Source organism: Pungitius pungitius, chromosome 20 (assembly GCF_949316345.1).
Source record: "Pungitius pungitius chromosome 20, fPunPun2.1, whole genome shotgun sequence".
In the NCBI taxonomy this organism is placed as follows: domain Eukaryota; kingdom Metazoa; phylum Chordata; class Actinopteri; order Perciformes; family Gasterosteidae; genus Pungitius; species Pungitius pungitius.
Genome location: NC_084919.1, coordinates 14,479,549 through 14,500,567, shown reverse-complemented (window position 1 = coordinate 14,500,567; position 21,019 = coordinate 14,479,549). Strand labels below are relative to the sequence as shown.

The following is a 21,019-nucleotide window of genomic DNA, read 5'->3' as shown; positions in this document are numbered from 1 at the left end:
TATGCATGCTATATTTTGCTTTGGGGTGTGGCAAAAAGAAGCACACGTGCAAAGCCTGAGTCGATCTGACAGCTCAGTTGGTTCTGAGCTGAGCTGCATCCGTAATAAAGCTCCGCTGCTACACACACACACACACACACTGAGGCTGTCAGTTGACTTTGACGCATGGTTGAACTAATTACAAGTTGTAGGTCAGATATCACTGACCTTCAATGGGAATAACTCATGAATATATATTCTAATTACGACCAAAAGATCGGTTGGGATAAAATGATGAGCTGCTGACATTTTAGACGGACATGGATGCAACCAGTTGCTGTCAGAGGGAAAGAAATTGATGCATGACGAGAACAATACTTGCTTAGCCCTGCGTCAATACCGTTTTTAAAGTTGACAAATGGCAGGCTTCCATACTCCCACCCCCCCAGCCTCTATCAAAGTAACCTCATTGGCTGAGATGGATATGAAGAGTCCACACAGACTCGTGCCTCTGCCTCTGCGCTGCTCACAACAGCTGACACCGGCGGAGCAATGACCTTGGCTCGTGTTGCGGTGGTGAATTTGACGGTGACCCGATCTATTTTCAGGTCCCTCGCTGGATCTACGCTGCCACTCGCGTGCATGGCTCGTGCACGCTGTTGCGACCTCCACGTCTCGAGTAATGTTCGATGGCTGGACCAATTCACGCAGGTCCCTGTGCGCAAGCAATTGGATAGTCCAACCCCCCCTCCCCCCGAGCTGTGTCATCTGTGTGGATTGTGGGTGACAATGAAGCCCCCTCTGCAGCGCCCGGGGAGATGTTTCCTCTTCATTCCTCTTGTTGCTTTAGGATTTCTTTGTAGTTTCGTGGTGTCTGTTTCAAAGGGAACGGGTGTGACAGTGAGCTGAGACACGGCTTAATACGGATATTTGCATTAAGCCGTGTGGCTGGAGCCCACAGTAGTCTTTCTTTTCTCTGGTGGGGGATATCCTGTGATGGCTTGATTGTCTTCCTCTGACTGGTCACTGTTATTGTCCTCTATAAATAAAGAGGAGCTTCTCACGCCTTCCTTCCTGTGGTGAAGGTCACTGTACAGACACAACAGTTGGACTCGTTGCTAATGACTCAATTTCATCACTACCAAATCCAATCCCCCCCCCCCCCCCCCCCCTTCATTTGCCTCCCTTCCGGAGTATTGATTGCTCTTATTATATAGTAGTCGATAGGAGGCGGGCTTATTGAATCAATAATCAAACAGAATATTTATTCAAGCAGTGATATGTGCACACAGCCATCCCCCTCATATGAATAGCCCCAAAGGTCTGTCACTAACCACTCTGAGATTAAGTCATTTGCTGATAATAAACTCAGTTGCGTATGATTAGGTTTTGATAGTTTTCTGTCCAAAACTTTTTATTTAGCATACCTACGTTACCATACGAAATACGTCCGATGTGATGTGAAAACTAGCGGTTCACATTACACAGATCAGAGTCACAGATTGGATCAGTCCAAAAGAAGAAAAAAAGATCCCTCATGCTTTTCTGAAATGCTAATTGTTCATCATTGATGATCCATATGTGCAGACGCGCATCCCAAACAGCCCTACAGTCAATCCTAACACGGCACAACGTTATTAGACATGGACTAGTCACTAACACGCTTCTCCTGCCCCGCGTTGAGGGTACACCTGGTACACCTGTACTCAGGGGCCTGCTTGGTTCTAACATACATCGGGGTCCAGCACACACAAGCCTGGCCTTTATCATCCAGGTGACAGTGGGGGAATGGGTTCCCCTCGGTGTCTCAGGTCCACGTCAAAACACGGGCCGTCCCGCTGCAGCCTCCCACGCGGACTCAATCTGCTTAGCGCTGAGGCCATTAGTGGCGTTAGCTGTTATCTTGGTGTCCACCCGCTCCTGCAGCTTACCCAATCGACCCGAAAGGTCTTAGCCCTCCCCGGTTAACTCCTGGACTCCGTCCGCTAGTGGCAGCGCGCTCTATCTCTTAGGAACGTTAGCTGTACGCATCATGTGATCTGTTTGGGATATCAACACGGGGAGTGTGTCTATGGTAACAGCATGGAGAGGCTGTCTTCCTGTCCATCACTATCATGGCTCTGAAATAAAGCTCTCACTTTGGTGTCGAGCTCACATGTGCACCTCCGTCCTGTTGTAAAGGGAAGGCCCGTCCTAACACGCCCAGCTGTTGCCAGATGCATACTTTCAGGATGCTTTTGGTTACAAGTCCCAGCACTGACACATTTCTTCTACATGTCATCATTTGGAGTCTGGTCTGGATTTTTTTCTTTGCATTGATGGGAAATGGACCATACTCATGTCATTCTCCATCATACATATTTTGTCATCCAGTATAACTGCAACAAGGCAGGCATCATCCATTATTCGGACCAGAAAGAGACAGAAAAGAAAAAAACTGAAGCGTCACAAAGACAATACATGAAGAACCAACAAATGACTAGAAAAACCCAAACCGCATGTATTATTTACACATATTGCATACGTTTTACTGGACATAATTGGTTTCCTTTTTTATTTAAATAAACAGCTACAAATATACAGTAATTACATCAAACACTACACTACAGCAAAAGCACAGAACAAATGTGCACATATGTAGGTGTATTGAAGCGGCTCCTCTGTGTTTTAGTACTGGGGGAGCAGCCATGGATTTTGGGGTAATGCATATTATATATGCATATATAATATCCTATTTAAAAAGATAAAGGTCAGAAATGAGGTTTCCAAATACTGACTTGGGCAGTGATTAGTGTGGGAGGGTCAACCTGACTGCTGTGTAACTTGTCACTTCTACACTAGGACCTCTGGGCTCTTTTAAAGAACAAAGAACATTTTATTCTTCTGAATATTTAGACATTAGAATCGGAATGGGATAAAATATATTTCAAACAAAATAAATAAGTGCACACAGGGCAAAGCATTGGGCTTGGCGAGATGCTGCTGGCACAGTTCACGATGTGGTAGTGCTCGAGAAAGTAGGTCCACTGGAAAGGCACACCTGTTTTAGGTTAGTTGTGTTGCCTCTTTGTTTCCATAAGTCGACATACCGCATCCTTCACGTTATCGGCTCTTCTCTCATTCGGCTTAAAGCCAAACTGTTCCTCACCGGAGCTCAAGATTGCAGCTTTGAAAACCAAGTCCATTTGGACTTGTTTATCCTAACTGGCTCGACTGTGTTATGAAGAACCCTTCCTAACACAGTGTGTTCACGCCTTCACTTCCTGTGTGTGTGTGTGTGTGTGTGTGTGTGTGTGTGTGTGTGTGTGTGTGTGTGTGTGTGTGTGTGTGTGTGTGTGTGTGTGTGTGTGTGTGTGTGTGTGTGTGTGTGTGTGTGTGTGTGTGTGTGTGTGTGTGTGTGTGTGTGAAGAGAAGCTGACTGCGCTCCGCCTACGCCTTTGACAAAGAAAGCAGACAAGAGGCAGCACAATTGACTAAAATACTGGTGACATTCATTTATGTTAAATGAATATAATGCAGCACCACAAATGATTGCGTTCATTTTCATATACTGTATGTCAATGTAATTATTATCGCGAGCGGCCTACTGGGCACCCATTTCAGTATCTACCTGGAAAACGTGTAGCCTTGGCCCACATCTTGTCTCCCTTCTCTGCTGTCTCCTCCTCTCCCTTCTGCCTCCTTTGTCTCCTTCATTTGAGACGTGACATTCTCCTTTTTAATACACGGCACATCCATTTAAGTTTCTTTATTATTGTTATCCACTTCACTGTTGCTTTAACGGTCTCAACAAATGCCTGGTGGATGCTTTCATTCATTTATAGCATGGGTGGTCCCAATGGGAATCAAACCCTTACATGGTGCAATGTCAGTCGGGCTGTACCAGGGGCTGTAGCTTAGTGACCACCCCCCTCTTTTCCATCCAGAGTGGAAAATAAATGTGGAAGGATGAGCCCAGAAAAGGCAGCAGGGAACTTGCTTTGTTACATCTGTCAGGATGTTGTGACAGGATGGTGCCGGAGCACCACTGGCAGTAAAGTCTTACTTCTGTTTAAGTTACTGGTGACTTTTTCATGTGACTGGTTAGGGGCGGCTGTGCGCCTACATTCTTGTGTGAGCACTGTGCCAGCTCGCTATTGGAAAACATTCCCACAGCACACGACGCCCTGGTATTGCTAGCTCTGGTTCTTGTAACCACAGCGTGGCGCCTGAAGGCACTCGGAGGGCGCCATCCATTCATTGCTTCTTAGATGGAGCCAAGTGTTTGCCTGCTGGGCCCCTCCAGAACCTGCCCCTCCTTCTAAGATGGAGGTGTGATAGATAATGCAGAATACAGTTCACTTTAGGGTTGGGCGGTGTACCAGTACTAGAAAGGTACCGTGGTACCCTTAGGTTTAAATATTGTTAGTACCGGTACTTTATTAAAAAAGCGCACTCAGTGTTCCGCCCTGTAGCTGTGTTTGTTGGCTTGACAACAACTTTCCTAACAGTCAAACATCAGCAAGTGCAACACAAGACAAAGCAAGACAGCAAATAAGTTACTGAATAGTCAGCAGAAATATAAACATGCAAAATGACCTACAGTTTCACTCATGTGAGTCTATGTGATCATGAGGTCAGACTGCACACAAAATTGTACAAAATAATACACACTAGATGCAATTTTCATTGTCGTTTTTCAATAAAGGGGAGAAATTGCCCTTTAATTATGTGTCCATCTTTAATCTACCCAATCCACATAGCTTTAGTTTTTTTTCCACCTCAAACACACATCTGTAAAATTATGTAATTCATACTTATGGAAATAACCTATGTAGTCATATAGATACGGACAATAGGCCTACATAGCTGTGTATAATCAATGCTGTGATTTTACCATGTCGTTTTCATTAATATCTTGCTGTGGGCTCATACTAATGTGAGTGACATTTGTTAAGTGTTCAAAAAGCTGGGCAGGAACAAGCTGCTATAAAAGGAACCTTACAGATATTCCAGTATCTTATTAGTGGTATCGTATCGAAGAGTATCGAAATATTTTGCCAGGTATAGTATCGAAGTCAGAATTTTGGTATCGGAACAACCCTAGTTCACTTTGTGCATTTACTATCTTAAGTCCTTCTAAATGGATAGCAATATTTTAAATGGTGTCCCCTCACTTCATTGGCCAACCTCTCGGCCATTTATCTATTTATCCTGTAGATTTTTACAGACTGCCACTTTGAAGTGTGATATGTTCAATAGAATACCCACCCAACACATGGAGGTTCCATAGACTTACATTATGATACATTCAAGGTCCTGTCAGTTAAAATGACTATATAGAAAAGGTAAATGGAACCGCACCGTACCATGATGTGTTCAAATGTAATTTTGTAGAAGTGTGTTTTGGCCAAGCAACACCCATTACTATGAAATAGGATATGACATACTTTGTATACTTTGTTTTAGTGTGGCATTTGCTGATACGCAGCTTAAGGTTTTGGGAAGGTAAAACACAACGCAGCATATCCAAGAATGATACTAGAGCGGTTCCGATAGCTTTGGGGGTCCTGGTGGTATGACCAACAGCAGAAATGATTCACAGCCAACGAGCCGGGTCTGTAAAGGACGGCTGTGGACGCCATGCTGTGGTCATTCGTTCGTAGTTTAGTACTTGAGTCCCCAGCTACAGAGTGGTGAAGAAATGGACCAGATGATCAGTCCTCAGAATATGAGAAACTCCTTGCTTTACAGTTGAATATAATAGGGAGTATTCCTATAGCACCCATACAAAAGCACTGCTTTTATAATTATCATTCAGAAAACTCTTCTTGATAAGTTTAGGCTTATTAGAAAAAAATTGAACAATACACACCCATTATTCCAAACTGTAATAACCATTACCACTGCTCAACCCGTCCTCAGTTAATTGACTTCTCTGTAAAAAAACAAAAGTGGCTCCCAAACAAGAGACGCGTGTCACCCCACCTACAGCTAGGCTGAAATGAATCATTCCTGATGATGACAGGAGATCCAAATATGGCAAACAGGGAAGGTGACTTTCAATGTATTCACCCTCATTATTCTTCAGTTCACCCAGCAACACACATTCAGGATTATCCTTGTGACTTGAATTGTGCGGCACCATCCCATCTTCTTACCCCTGGCATCTTTGTGTTGCTATGAAATCCCAGCAGAGGAACAATGCAGCACCTGGTGCGTCTGCCACCTCCAGGGTCCCCCAGCAGGCTCCTTTCATAGCCTCTTTATCTGCAGATGGCATCAGGATGCCTTCTCCATGCACAACGTGTGTAAATCAACTTGGACAGGATTCTTTGAAGTAGTTTGGAACACTTCCTGTGCAGAAAGCAGAAAGTACCCCCCTCTCTCTCTCCCCCAAGCAGCAGACTGCACTGTAGCACACACTCCTTCTGACCTATTGTTTTGCAGGGCCCGCCTCCCTCCCTCTTCTTTGGGGTGTTTGTGGTTCCTTAATATTTCGGGGACATCCTGTTTGTGTGCTCAATGCCGCAGGCCACCGATTGTTTAGTTTAAAGCCTTCTGACCACTCCTGCTTTCTTATTAATGCAACAGGACCAAAGCAGGGACTGGGAAAGGATGGGGGGGGGGGGGGGGGTTGCTGAGCCAAGCAGCATGAGGAGAGAAGCCAGGAGGAAAAAGAGAGGAAATGATGGAAAGAGAGATGTGTAGGGAAGCGGGGGGAAAGGAAAACGGCGCTGAGGGGAACTTGTGGTTGAGTGAGTGGGAGGGGGGGGGGTACGTTATTGCACACAGCATTGGTAATTCTGGTGATGCTGGTGTGCAGCCGGGCATTAAATGCAGTTCAATGCTCAGAGGCCTATGGAGGCACAATGTAAGCGATTCCCTGTTTGTCCTCTCGCCAATATCCGGACACACTCTCACCCTCTCTGTCAGATGGCATCCGTCTGATGGGGCAAACCTGTGTCGGGGCGCTGCCATTGCCCTCCGGCGCCGCCTGTGGGCAGCACACAGCTGTGAGATTATTGGGGTTGGTTGAGTCTACAATGTATAAAGGGATGGTTTAATTTCTATTTGTATTTTAGCTTATTTACTGGCTGTTTCGGACGGTTTAAAGGGATGCTGGCACAGAGTCTCTCATACTCTAGCCACAGAGGTACTGAAATGTTACATAAGTAGTGAACATTTTGAATCCAAAGGTAATCCACAGCCACCACTGGGCCCCCTGCGTCACGTCAGAACTTTGATCTGCTCTCTTTTTGTGCTGCCAAGCATTTCCTCAGCATCACTGTATTGTAGGAACGCTGCTGATGAGGTGGTTGCATGGCAGCAAAGGCCATCACAGGGTTTCTACTTTGCCTCTGCCAGTCTCCTCCTTCACGTCATACCCTGAATAACGCCTCCCCCCCCGTCTCCCCTTTCCCTCTTGCAAGCGGCATTTTTGTGTCGTTACCTCACTGTGGTTGTAAATAATCCCCGTTATGGCTTCCAGATGTCCCTCCGCCCCGCTCTGGAAGCAGGCCTGGGTTCTGAGGGTTTGTAAGGGTCGGACACTTACTGTAACGGGCTCAGCTGCTGACGGGGTCCAAGTATGTGAAGCCTTCGCTGTCTTTGTCCCGCCCAGTTCCCACGAGCTGAATTTGGTTTGGTTCACAGTTTCCACTCCTCCTTCTTGTGTCATTTACATTCTTCGAGAGGAACCAGGGCCCGGCCATGCGTAATATCGGTCAGACTAATAGAAGTGACCGCACTGGAATTCTGAAGTCTAAAGATTTGTTTATAGAGAGCACCAGAGTGACTATTGCCCCCCCGGTTAGCTGAACCATTTGGCTTTGGCTGACTATTACCCTCCCGCCCCCTGAAGTCGTAAACCTACGGGAAACACTCTCAAAAACGCCCTTAAAGAAAATTCCTTCTGCGTTGTTGTGGATTGATCCATCCATAAAGCAGAATATGAAATGAGTGTTTTTCAGTGTAATTCGATTTGTAAGTCACTTTGGATAAAAGCGTCAGCTGAATAACATGTAATGTAATGGCTAAAAAGCTCCAAGAACTTAAAAACCAATGTGTGTGGATTGCCCTTTAGCCCACGTGTCACTCTTTGTTCACCTGGATCATCCCCCGGCCTCTGAAGCCCTCCACATGGGACTCCCTGTTCATTTATTTATGTCTCTTCTCATCTTTCGTGGTGGATTCACGTGTCTACTGAATTTGCATCGACTTCTGCCAGAATAATGCATATTCTGGTATGTAGATAAGTACAGGCCTCTGCTAGCATGCACAGATCGGCTGACCGCCGTACACCAGCAGTTCCTCTAATGTACACATGCACTTACACTGTGGTTCCTTTGCTTGAGAAAGACTGAAGTTAGATCTACAGTTTTAAAAGCCTTGAGTGAAAGACGATGTGTTGGCTCGTTGACTGAGGAGATTATTTTCCTGCTTGCCATCGTGCACTTAAGAACATGACGACAACCCTGTGCCATGTTTGCAGTCTATTGCAATGCTTCTCATTTGTACTATTCTTAAAAGGACAAAAGGGGCTAAATTTAGCTTCTTTGAAACAAAACAAAAAAGATTTCCTTTTAGAATATTCCATATAAACAACGTAGTACCGCCCAGCGCTGAGTCACACCCGGGTACGTAAGAGACATGTGGAGCTAGCTGTGCTGAGGCGCAGCATGAAGAGGCCCAGCTCTGTAAGCGTGTCATTTGCGGGCCGGCTGCTAAGTGAACACAGTTGCTGAGTTTCACACACGGCTCAGACGGTACGGAGCAAGATGGGCCCCGATAAGTACTCTGCGTTTCTGAGTTAAACCAGTCTGGCTATGCGGATTAGCTGTCGTGTTTTTCCAGTTTCCCTACATCCCACACTGCCCAACATGAGTGTCCTCTGGTGGTTGTGTGTCCAACTCGTACTCATTGCAAATCTTTGTGCAGACAAAGACCTCCAGTCATGCTAAAGCTTGGCTAGTTACCTCCCCTAGCATGGCCAGGGGTTTCCTACCCCACCTTGTCGTAGCAACGGTTGCTATGTTTGGGTCTACCTGCGTATTTTGCCAGTGAGTAAGGCTGTATGACACCACTATATGGTATTCATTTCTTCCTCCTGTGGTGTAAAAGAGGGATGCAGCACGCTGCTGTGAATGTATCAGTGCAGACACAGTGATCCCTGGGTAAACGTTGGGCGAGCTCAGGCAGCCACGCCTGTGGGTGTTCAGTCAGGATGTTTCAAACTGTGGGTTAGCCCTCCACGTGACATATTCATTTTATTTTGTACAGTCCAAAATGGCAAATTACAAATTTACCTTTACAGTCTGTAGACGTGTAACATCCTCTGTCCCGAAACCCTCACATCTGGGGAAAAAAGGAAGGAAACCTTAGTGAGGATGGACAGACTGCAATGCATATCGTGTTTATAGAATAAACCGCGTCATAGATGATTCAAATAGTGAGTGTAGTAAGCCAGGTGTACAGCAGGTCCACTGCAGACACAACCACCATCAGATAGAACCACCATCCAGAGACCTGTGGGGAGGGAAGAACAAAGACTTCAGGATAAAGCCAGTAGTCTGTACTGATGGTTTATGATGACAGTAACTGTAACGTGATAGTAATAGCAGCAGCAGCAGCAGCAGTCAGCAGGGCGAGAAAGCACAAATACTCCGGGGAAGAAACAAAGTTAGTGATGTGCATTCATTTAGATAGTAATAGTTGTGAGACTAATAAAGGTGTTACAAGTGGAAGGTGTCAGCAAGGCACAATAACAGGCTAATTGTGTGTGTGTGTGCGTGTGTGTGTGTGTGTGCGTGCGTGCTTTGTTGTGGGCTCGTGGCTCAGAGATGAAAGCCATTTCTCATGTGGCTGGGTTAGTGGAGCTCCTGAGTCAGCATGCAGCTACTAATCAGTGTGTGCTCCCTCTTAGCTGGCCTGACCTGGCTCCCCCTACTCCTGGGCCTGCCACCCTGTCAGCTCCGACAACAGTTAAACCCCAAATGAGCGTGATGTGGGCAGCCTTTCAGCCCCGGGGCTCCACAGCCAGCAGTGAACCGTCCTACAATCAGATCACCAAGACACTCGTCGCCCTACCAAACACAACTGCTCTTCTGTTGCACAGTTGAACACGTTTTTAATTTGAAGAAAACTGAATGGAAATGTCTCTAAAATACACATTGGGTAAAAGAGTCGCACAGACGATGCTCTGTGTGTTGATGTGGAACGGCCAAATCAGACTTTAGAGATTGTGCTGAATAAGTGGAATAAATGCATGTTTTAATGTAAGTTTACTTACTTAGTTTGTGTTGTATGTTTGCTCTCAGCTTTGAAGTTAATCTGAGGAGAATCTAAAGGTGTGTTCGTTAACAGTGAAAAGCAGTCTTATTAAATAGATGTAATCTCTTGCCTAATCGGTTAGTACTCTAACGTAATTGTAACGGCTTTGTAACATGATTTAATGTGAATCATGATGGATTTAGCTGTTAACATTATCGCACCTCCCAGGCTAATGCGCCGTGTCAGTTTGGGCAGAAATAGGAAGCTGTGGCAGCGATTCCCTTGAGACGAATTAGTCGTGCGGTGGAAGTCCCCAGGAGCAGCTGATAGACCTGACTCGCTTCTGTACGGAATCAAAGACACCATCTCAACAAGACAAATTTAATTTAGAGAAGCTGTTATGTGTGCCAACAAGCTATCTGTTGGGGTCTCTCCAGATGAGCACGCCACTCGTCTCTGCTGCAGCCCTTTCTTTCTACATAGTTTGTATTTTGTACCGTCAACAACGGAAATTCTAAATCAATTATACTTGTCCCTTGTGTATTTATTTCATGCAGATAAAGCTAGAGGCATATGGTCACATAAAAATAACCACCACTCAATGAAGCTGTGCAAACGTCTCGTAATTATTATTTCAGAATAAAAGCCTGGCATGAACGTATGAAGGGATTCTGTCTGCAGAAACACGCATCAGGATTTATTATTTTGTAACAAAACAGGAAGTGTTGAATCAAGAATGGATGTATTATTTTGTCCTGTCCGGGACCTTGAAAGCGTAGTAATGTTGCTGGTGTCCATCTGCTATCAAAAGCTACTTTCCACGGTCTTGATGTTGGCTGGAGAGGACGCTTGGTAGGCCTGGGATCTCTAGAAGAGAAGCACTCTACCCGCGCTGCTGGGTGCTTGGATAAAACGCTTTGAGAGAGGCCCAATCGGTTGTTTTTCACACCCTGATTCGTCATCATTTACACAGCTGGCGATTTCTGAAGCTGGATCTCACTCCCAAACATCACAGGCATAATAAATAACAAAATAACCCAAGCCCTTTCTCCACCCAGGTGTTCCCAGCCCTACTCTGAACGCCGCTGTGTATTTAGGTGCAGACACGGTGGCACATTGCACTGGGCCTTGCTCCCCCCCTCCTGCCCTGTGGTCATAGCAGGCCGGGGCCAGCTGTCAGGGGAGTCAGGGAGGGAGCGGGAGCTTGTTGAGCAACCGGTGACCAGTTTGCTTTATTTCTGCATGTGAGACAGCGGGTCAATGTCCTTTCCCTAGACACTGCGGGTTCTGTAAAGTTGTGGCTACCAGGGGCGTTGAGCATGGTGTTAGGCTAGTAAGGGACTGTGGAGCCCCCTGAGTCCTTTACCACCAGGAACCTCAAGCGCAGGGGTAACAATAGCTAGCTGCATCATCTAGCCTCCATGCGTCCGGCCCCATGTGCTACACACACGGGTCCAGGTGGTCACTTACACAGCCTTTAGGGAGGCACGAGGGATTTTGTGGGTCCCTAGCGGGTGATCACATGACACAAGCATGTTTCCATGTGCCGAGCTCCTAGGAAATATTTTAGATGCCTTTTGTAAGTTTCTGTGAATGTAATAATTGGATGTATAATATTATCTAATATCGATCGCAGCCCTCTGAATTAAATCAAATCCATGAGAATTGTCTACTTTGTATAATTCCACACTAGGATATTGGCAAATATTCTAATGTTGTCTAAAGAATCAATATAGTATTGTGATGATACTTGTGATAATTGGTTTGCAAGACCGACTTCCATCATCTGTCTGCTCACAAAAATTGATGAAATGAGTCCAGCTGTTCAATATGACCTTTTAGATCACATGTCAAACTCACGGCCTCAACTTCAGTCTGCTGCGCCTCTGCTTCTTTTCTCACACATACTCACAGTACACAGTTCTGACACAGGTTTCTTTTTTTCACCAACTTTTAAGTGGGGATTTAATATTTCACATGTGTCTTCTTTTCTTTGCCTCAAGTCTATCTACCTTCTCCCCACAGCCAAACCCTTCACTTCCAAAGTGAAGCAGATGCGCCTGCATAAGGAGGACTTTGAGATCCTGAAGGTGATTGGACGAGGAGCGTTTGGAGAGGTGATGTACCTTTTGGTTTTCTACACACTTCACCAATCAAAATGCAGCTTGTTTTTTTCTGCTTCTGTGTTGCATGCGTTAATTAGTCTACTGACAGAAGATGTCTTTTTGTGAGCGGCCATTAACAGGCGGTGTTGTCTTGTACCCTTGATACCTGAGCTGTGTTGTTGTGTTGGAAGGTGGATCACTTTTGGATCGTGTTGGTCTGCTGCATGAGCATGACTCTACTTGCAGCTTGAAAGAAAAAAAAAAACGAGGCCAGAAGTAGTTTTTTCACAGTAAAAGAAGCAGAGTGCCAGTGAAGGCAGGCATTCCTTTTTGCTCCAATGGCCGCCTGTAGAGAGCTTTGCATGCACGTGTCACTGGGTTTCAGGTAATGGCATAAAGGCTGGGGAATGTCGCAGGGACAGGTGTGGTGGTCCTGCAGCCAAGTCTCCTACACGATGTGCTGGACCCGGTGTCGTCTTGCCAATTGCATCGCCCATCTTTCTCAGAGTTTTAGTTTGCTTTCTGCACTGAATTGATCCCCCTTGTGCTACGCCTTGTGCTACGCCCTGTACTCCACCCTTACGAACCCTCTAACGGGTTAGCGATCTTTTGAATTACTCACAGGTGGAGGAGGATGCAGGTAGATTGGGGCACATTTGCCTTACCAGCGTAAAGCTGCAGCACCAAATCACAAACCCCTCCACCAATGTGCTCACTGCAGGGAGTGCTGGTATGTGCATGCATGAGTCATATGATGTGAGCGTGTGATCCATGAACTGAACATTCCAGAGCCTTCTCACCGGGTCAGTCCTTGAGAGACACTATGTCCTTGTGGCTCTACTTTTAGATGTAATGTGGATGTCACTGTTTTGGAATATTGTGCAGCAGAATGAAGGGGCCAAAAGAGTTGAAACTAGTGGTCTGCATCTGGCACCTGAAAGCTCCTGAGAGGTAGTTTATTTTTTGGTGTCTGTCGGATCACAAAGTTAGGAAGGCTTATGAGATCCTGGACAACAGTAATAACAGCAATCTGAGCCCAGGTTTGAATGGTCACCTGCCTCATGATTCCATTAGTACCTGGAGGAACGCATTTTAAGTCATTATATTGATTATGGCGACAGGCCTCGTTGTTTTGGTAATTACATTTTTGGGGAGGTCTGCACATCGGTATGCATCTGTACCAGTTCAAAGCAGAACTTTAAAATGCCTTTAGAGTGGCCTTGCTGGAGATGTTTCATCACAATACTGGTTGCCTTGTGTGGTGGCAGTTTTAGCAGATAGCTGGAGTACTCTCAGTACTTGGCCGGTGGAATAGTTGGATCAGCTGCTGGGGTTTGTTACTAAACATTTGAAGACTCAGTGGACAAAAACCCCAAGCAGAACCTTGGTTGGTCTCCGTTAGGCTTCTCCTGTGACCTGTAGCAAGGAGCAGGCCGACAGCAAGGATGAGATGAAGGAAGGAGCAGTGGAAAGATGGAGAAAAAGACCAAAACAGCCGCCCCCCCCCGTGCTCCTCCGTCTCCCCTCTGCTCTGCTGAGGGATCACTAGGGGAAATCCAAACACTGCAGGAATGTTATCATTGTATTGCATTAGCAGCATTCCCCAACTCATTTAATAGACTACAGGCCCCTCTCTCTCTCTCGCTCTCACTCTCTCTGTGTATGTGTGTGTGTGTGTGTGTGTGCCTACAAATTTATGCATATTTCTCTCAGCAATTAACCGGAAGAAAAGTTTGTTTAACCCCAACTCCTTTAGAGAATGACTAGAATGCCCCAGTAATATGAAGGAATTTAAAAGAGATCAGACAGGATGTGAGTTTGCATGGACGTGTTGTCTGGCTCTGGGCTTGCAGGGTTTGTCACAGCCACTTGTGCAGCTCCTTTTTTGGCCAAACGTGAAGCCCGAGCCAGGGGAGGTTCGTTGTGGCACTTTTGAGGGAAGGGAGAGCTGGCAGTTCTGTTGTTGAGACGGAAGCTAATGATTGGGTTTAGTCTGACATGTGGCCAGTGTCCAATGTATTAAAGGATATACATGTTTGTGGGTGTGTACTGAATACATGTGATGTATGTGTGGTGTGTGACATGTTTGAAAGGTTTTGAAATAGTCTTTTTTAAAGCCACACAATCCTTGTCAGGCTTCTTTGTGATTGTATTAGTTGACAGCACGTTTGGCAAGGCAGGAAAATGACATCACTATGTTTTTTGTGTCACGTTGGTAAATGAACTTGCTGTGGTCCTTTTAACACTACATTAGTGTCCTCAGTTTGATAGATTACATATATTTTATACCCCAAATCTCTCCATTCACTATGGATGTGTTGTCATTTACAAATCAGTGCACACACAGGGATGTGAGCAGTGCTTGTACTGTAAGTGTCTGAGTGTGGATGTGGATCCAGTTGCAGTTTACTGGTCGGCCCCTGTACTTGTAATGCTCCATACTAAAAAAGGTGCTGCGGTATCCGTACATTAAAATTGATAAGATTTTGCATATGTTTAGCATCGATACTTCCTTAAAATAGCCATAGTAGAGGAAATCCAGAGTTCTGATTGGTTGAGAGAGAGTCACGGGGGGTGCATTATTCAGCTATAATGTACAGTACCTGTTCACATTGACCTCAGTGTTCCAAATCACTGCACACTCAAAGTAACACGTTAGATTTTGTGTGCTGGAAAATGACCGGTAATCCCACAAATGATCGTTTTGAGGCAATGTGAGCTTTCGCAACCGGACATTAAGGTGGAGTCATGATATGGTGAGGGACCCGATGCTGTTTACATGCATGTAGGGGACTATCTACTACTCTAGACTGATGAAATGTGATACAAAAAGTTTGGTAGCTACAACTCTTTTGTGCTGAAAGGCAGCTTTTTACTTACTTATTTATACGGTCGCTGGTAACCTTGTTATAAAAGCAACAAGGTGAGGCAGTACTTTATCTTCAGTTTGAGGGTTGCCTAACCCCCAAACTGTTGCGTTATTGTACAGTAAAGTAGAGCCTCTCGTAGCGTATTGCTTAAATAATCAATGCTACGATGGCACCATGTAGTGTTCATTAGGGAGATCTGTTGGTTTTTCCTGCTGGTTTGTGATTTTAACACGGCTCAGTCTTTGTCTGACTCCATCTCACTAACACGCCAAAGTCTTCTCTTCTCTTGGCAGGTTGCGGTTGTGAAAGTGAGAAACACTGACAAGGTGTTCGCCATGAAGATCCTCAACAAGTGGGAGATGTTGAAGCGAGCCGAGGTGAGCGTCACGCACAGGGGTGTCAAAGCCGTGTTCAGGAAGGGGAGGGCGGGGGGCACCTGTAAAGAAAATAGAGGTTTTTGATTAACCATCCGCAGTGGGATCGGACCTTCATAGCTAAACGCTTCCAGAACATGTTGCTACACGCTGACGTTGCATGTTTTTCTCATCGACCTCTTCCTGACAGTCTGACATTCCTGTTGCTCCCCAGTGTGCGTGTGCGTGTGCGCGTGTGCGCCCCCAGCCTAGAGGAACAATGTAGAGCAACACAGTGCAGCGTGAGCGTCAGAACATCCAAGCACCAAACAAGTATTTTAAAATACTGACATTCCTTCCTTCCATGTCCATATTTGGATGTGGTGTTGATTTGTGTTCCAGAGCGATCCACTGACACATTAATATCGGACCTGTAAAGTGGGTCCAGGGACCATTGTTTCAAGTCAAGTTCATGCACTCGAGTCCCAAGTCCTAGGCCGCTGGTAGCAGTCATATGTCCGTGCATGCAGGGAGCTGGAATTGCCTGTTTTTTTAAATCCAGACCTTTTCAGAGGGGTGGCGGGTGGATTTCATGCTGGGCTTGTAGAGGTTAGGAGATAAAATGTACTTTTCTATGTAAAAAAAAAAAGAAAATGAAAAAACCTAAAGAGTGCTTGGGCACATCACTAGCTAGAGTTAGCACTTCACTGCACTTATAAATGTGGATCCCTTGCACCAATGTCCAGCTGAAAGTTGCCAGAAGGTTTAATCTCAGAGGTCTCATATTTGCTGCTACTTTCTTTAGACTGCGTGTTTCCGGGAGGAGCGGGACGTGTTGGTAAACGGGGACTGCCAGTGGATCACCACCCTGCACTACGCCTTCCAGGACGACAATAATCTGGTGCAGAACCTTTTCTGTTTGTCCTCAAAAGCAGAGAGTTGTTTTCTTTTCACCAATCATTGCAAGTGTATTTCCTGACACCCCTCTGCCAGGTTTTCAACCTTTCTTCGTGAACTTTAAACCTTTGCTGATCCACTGATCACCCCGCCCAACTTCATAAATGTCAACACGTTCATGCTTTGGTACTTTCCAAAGTTACAACCGCAGTGTTCTACTGAGTAGCCCCACCTGCCTGTTGATTTACAGAGAACAGCACCACCGCTGCACGAGGGCTGGGGACCTGCCAGACGCTGACCATTCACTTCCCACCACACTGCTGCAACACATAGAATGGAGCTGCAGGAGCAGAACATTTCAATAAAAGACCAAAAGAATAACTTTAGCGCTCTGTGACTGGTTGTGAGCCAAGCTCTGCCTGTCTCTCATTGGCTGCTGGAGCACTCTCTAACCTGCCCGTCTATCCTCTCTCTCTGTATGTGCGTGTGTGGGTGGGTGTGAGACCCCCAGTTTAAATTCCAGGACTGCTTATCATTCCAATTCTCACAATCTCACAACAAATGCTTTACCCTGGACTCCCTAAAGGCTTAAAAAATAAACACCACTGTCCAACCCTCCATTTTTAGAGAAACCCTCAACAGTGAAGAACTGTTTGGGAGCCTCTGCAGCAATGTTTCTATAAGAAAGGCCGACCTTTTTCTTGTGTGTGGGGGGACTTGTATTGTTTTCCACTATACTGATCTTTTTTTTACCGGAGTATTCTTCTCCCTACGTAGGCTCATTTATATTCAGGTACATTTATGTACATTTATGTCTCAGTAGCTGTGTTTGCATTCACATTTTTTTATTTGGGTCTCTTTAGGAAAGATTTGATGAAACTTACTCAAATGGAAAGTTTTTTTTCCAAAAGTAAATCTGGGCTCTAAATGGGATATGGTACTACCTTGCCCAAATTTTGAGCTCACGTGGCTGATGGGACATTCCCTTAATGTAAGGATGCTCGTCCCTGTCTCCAGGCAACATGAAACCTAATCAACAAAATAGATCCCCATTCCTCTTAGATGCTGAGATGAGCGTAGTGACTTGCCTTTCACAAGCTCTTGTGTGTTTACCAGCAGACTCATGAAGCCTATAGCACCAATTTCTGCTTAACAATAGTATTGAGACCTGGCTAATTGTCCCTCTGTTGGCCTCTTTCCTGGTCTCTCTAGTACCTGGTCATGGACTACTATGTGGGTGGAGATCTGCTGACTCTGCTCAGTAAGTTCGAGGACCGGCTGCCGGAGGAGATGGCCAAGTTCTACCTGGCTGAGATGGTGCTGGCCATCGACTCGGTTCACCGGCTCCACTATGTGCACAGGTGAGGAGCAGGCAGAATGCGTGTGAGAGCCGTGGTGAGGGACGGCGCTGCGTGTCCACAAGATTCTTGCTTCCAGCTGAAAATTGTGTGTGTGTGTCGCACTTTTGGGTTGTTCGTCATCAAGGGTCCCATGTGTCAACATTCACATTTGAGGTGATGAAAATAACTGCTGTCATACATACTTGAACCCATGTAAAAGTACTGCATTCTAAATCCTATTTAGGAATTGCAAGATGATTTTGTGTGAAACGCTCTAAAAATGCCACAGTTACCACGTGCTGGGGCCAAACACACTGCTGGACCATCAGGTGGACATGGTGGAGCAGCAACCGATACGGATACTTACCTTAGCACCTCACAGAATAAACAAGTGAATGCCACGTGTCCAGCTGACTAACATGAAGTGGGTTATCCACAAGTGGAACATCTATTCTCATTTTTTAAGCTAGTTTTACTCAGCACCCCCCCCTCACAGCCGGTCTCATCTGCCCCCGAGTGACCCACAAAAACCACGGATTGCAGGATCATCGCTGTCGTTTTCCTCTGCAAACATTTCTTCAGCCAACAGAGGATGTGCTTGGGAGCAGGAAGTGTGGCTTAGCCAGACAGGAAGCAGTCACATAGGCATGTTAACCCGGTTAAGGAGTAGTCCCAGCACGTCGGTTCAAGGGGCAGAGGGAAGGACAGACGGATGAGAGGACAAGGGCGGGCCAGGGAGACTACGATAAAGCCGGGCTGCGGTGTGGGTGTGTCTGTGGTCGCTCTGATCTCTAATACGCCACTGGAAGGAGACCGACCCAAACAGGCCTGTAGATATAAGTAAAGAAAAGGGAGCGAATGGGACGGGGCCGAGGAGCCACTAATTGCATGGTGTTATCTGGGGGCCGCTGGTGGGGGTTGGCGATGGAGACGGAAAAAAAAGGACAGGCTAGAGGGAACTGCATCGCTTCTCCTTAAGGACGTTTTGGGACAGTAATGATGGGTTAGGGAGGTGTGGGGGTGTGGTGTTGCTCCCTCCTCCCCAATGCACCCCCCCCCCCCCCCAACACACACACACACCCTCTATTTGCTCTCTTTTGGGCTTGCACAACCATTGTGGGAGATTTGCATGCTTTCTATGCAGATGAGTGGAATTGTGTGTGTGTGTGTGTGTGTGTGTGTGTGTGTGTGTGTGTGTGTGTGTGTGTGTGTGTGTGTGTGTGTGTGTGTGTGTGGTTCCTCTTCCAACTGACTAAATTGGAGTACAATGTATTAAGGCCGTAATTAAGGACTCACACAGGCTGCTGCTGCCGCCAATAGAGACGAGCAGCTTTCCTCTTGGGACTCCAGTTGTGTGAGAGGACAGTTTCCATTGGGCTTATTCGAAGTCCTGTACCGACTATCCTGTGACCCCACCCTCAGGCTGACTTCTAAAGGTGCACTGTGCGACCTAGCAGCCCCTAAACCCCGCTACAAAGAAAAAGGGGGCACCATTTCCCCTTTGTCGGCCTGCAGCTTAAGTCAGCCATTTGTGTTTTTGTGCCACCAACCAGGGCTCAACGGTGCATGTTTTGATTAGAGTATGGCTCCACCTACACCTTCATCGGGTCAACCCAGAAAACAGAAGACCCGCCAGCTGTGAGGAGACAAGTCAGTACCAGGCAGCTCAGGGACCGGTTTGAACCGGCTGGAGTTCAGCCAGCTGCTGACAGCGTTTGAGTGTCTGTATTGTCTCGTTTCTGCCACTTTGGATATGATCCAATGACCGGACCGTCACAACGCGGATGGACCTTGGCTGTACTGTGTCACTGACGAGGCCTCTACTTCTTCCTCTGGGCTGAGGACAAAGGGGACTCACTATCACCGTGCTGGCACACTTCCCTCACATTGTGACGGGGTTCTGTGCGGATCTTGCACGTTGTACTTAAAATGGGTGTAGCAGTAAAAGGTGTGTTGGGGCACAGTCCTTGAATGAAACTAGAAACGTCAAATCTCTTTGACTGTCTCACCAAACACACAATGAAACCCTATCAATATTCAGCCCCCAAACTTCCCACCATCCACATGTAAGCGCCTCGTCATGAGATCAACATAAACTCTCATGTTTCCAAAGAGAATCATGTAGGTTCATGGTGATTAGCATCATGGTGCCTCACCCCAAGTTCTATTATTCAGACATCTAGCTTTGTTACTTCCAATCTAGTATTTCAGCTCGCCTAATGTGGGCTCTTCTTCTTGCGTTGTGAAGTAGTTGAGCTGGCCATAGAGCCCTTTGGAGATGAATATATGCAGTCCTGAAATAAATGAGGAGCAAAGAGCCTCAGGTCAACCTTCTGTCCGTGTGTGTGTGTGTGTGTGTGTGTGTGTTAATTTATTCAGTGGTCAGTGATCCGCGTGGCCTCCCACAGGGGTTGGACAAACGCATCAATAGGCTAACTCAGCATGGCTTTGTGCCGCCGACCACCACATCTGTCTGCCACAGGGGAGAAAGAGAGAGAGAGGGGTTCTGAGTGAGATTGGAGATGGGGGATGTAAACAGGGACAAAAGTGTGTGTGTGTGTGTGTGGATGGACACAGGGACAGAGCTGTAAAGACAGCTGATATGTCCTCAGAGGGGCTGCCAGCTGAGTGGGCTCTTACTACTGTGGTGAGCTCGATCCCACTAGCATGGTCTGTTTGAGGGGTAACCTGTCTCCAGAACTTGATGTACACCCTGCTCCCTCAGCTCCTCGACGGCGCCTTGTCCATGAGAACAGCTGAAAAATGGGCTCAACAGAGATCAAGCCTTTCTGATCTCTTGGGTGTTAGAGGTCATCTTTACCTTGATAGTAATGGAAACTTGCGTTGCCAGGTGTCTCGGTAGTTCTTTGACGTGTCAGTCCACCAGGGCTCTGCCGGTGCCATGTGGACATGCCTTGTCTGTGTGCTGCGGCGTCCAGATGGCCCTCACAGATGGAGGCCGCGGTCTTAAGAGGAGATTAACTCCTGCTATTCTCGTCCCTGCGCTGCTCCTTAAGACGGCACAAGCTCTGTGACACAGGAGCCCAATTAGCTACGCTAACCACCATGGCCTAGCAGTACCATTTGGGGAGGGCAAATGTGACTCAGCTTCTGAGTGGGTGTGATTGGGGGGCTTGGATGTGGCCAGAGGGCTCATCACAGTAAAGTCTCTGGAACAGATTAAGTTCTTCCAGCTATTGAAGCACCTGTTAGTGTGTCAAAGT

At 46.5% G+C, this 21,019-nt stretch overlaps 1 protein-coding gene across 5 annotated transcripts in view; it reads left to right on the top strand.

Annotated features, from left to right (window-relative positions):
* cdc42bpab (CDC42 binding protein kinase alpha (DMPK-like) b) overlaps positions 1 to 21,019 on the top strand; it is a 52,434-nt gene that overhangs the window by 9,381 nt on the left and 22,034 nt on the right. For all 5 annotated transcript variants that reach the window (XM_062559741.1, XM_062559740.1, XM_062559742.1 and 2 more), the window contains exons 2-5: positions 12,256 to 12,347; positions 15,499 to 15,582; positions 16,364 to 16,459; positions 17,668 to 17,816. In XM_062559741.1, the coding sequence (XP_062415725.1) occupies positions 12,256 to 12,347; positions 15,499 to 15,582; positions 16,364 to 16,459; positions 17,668 to 17,816 (421 nt within the window). The remainder of the gene's footprint in view (positions 1 to 12,255; positions 12,348 to 15,498; positions 15,583 to 16,363; positions 16,460 to 17,667; positions 17,817 to 21,019) is intronic.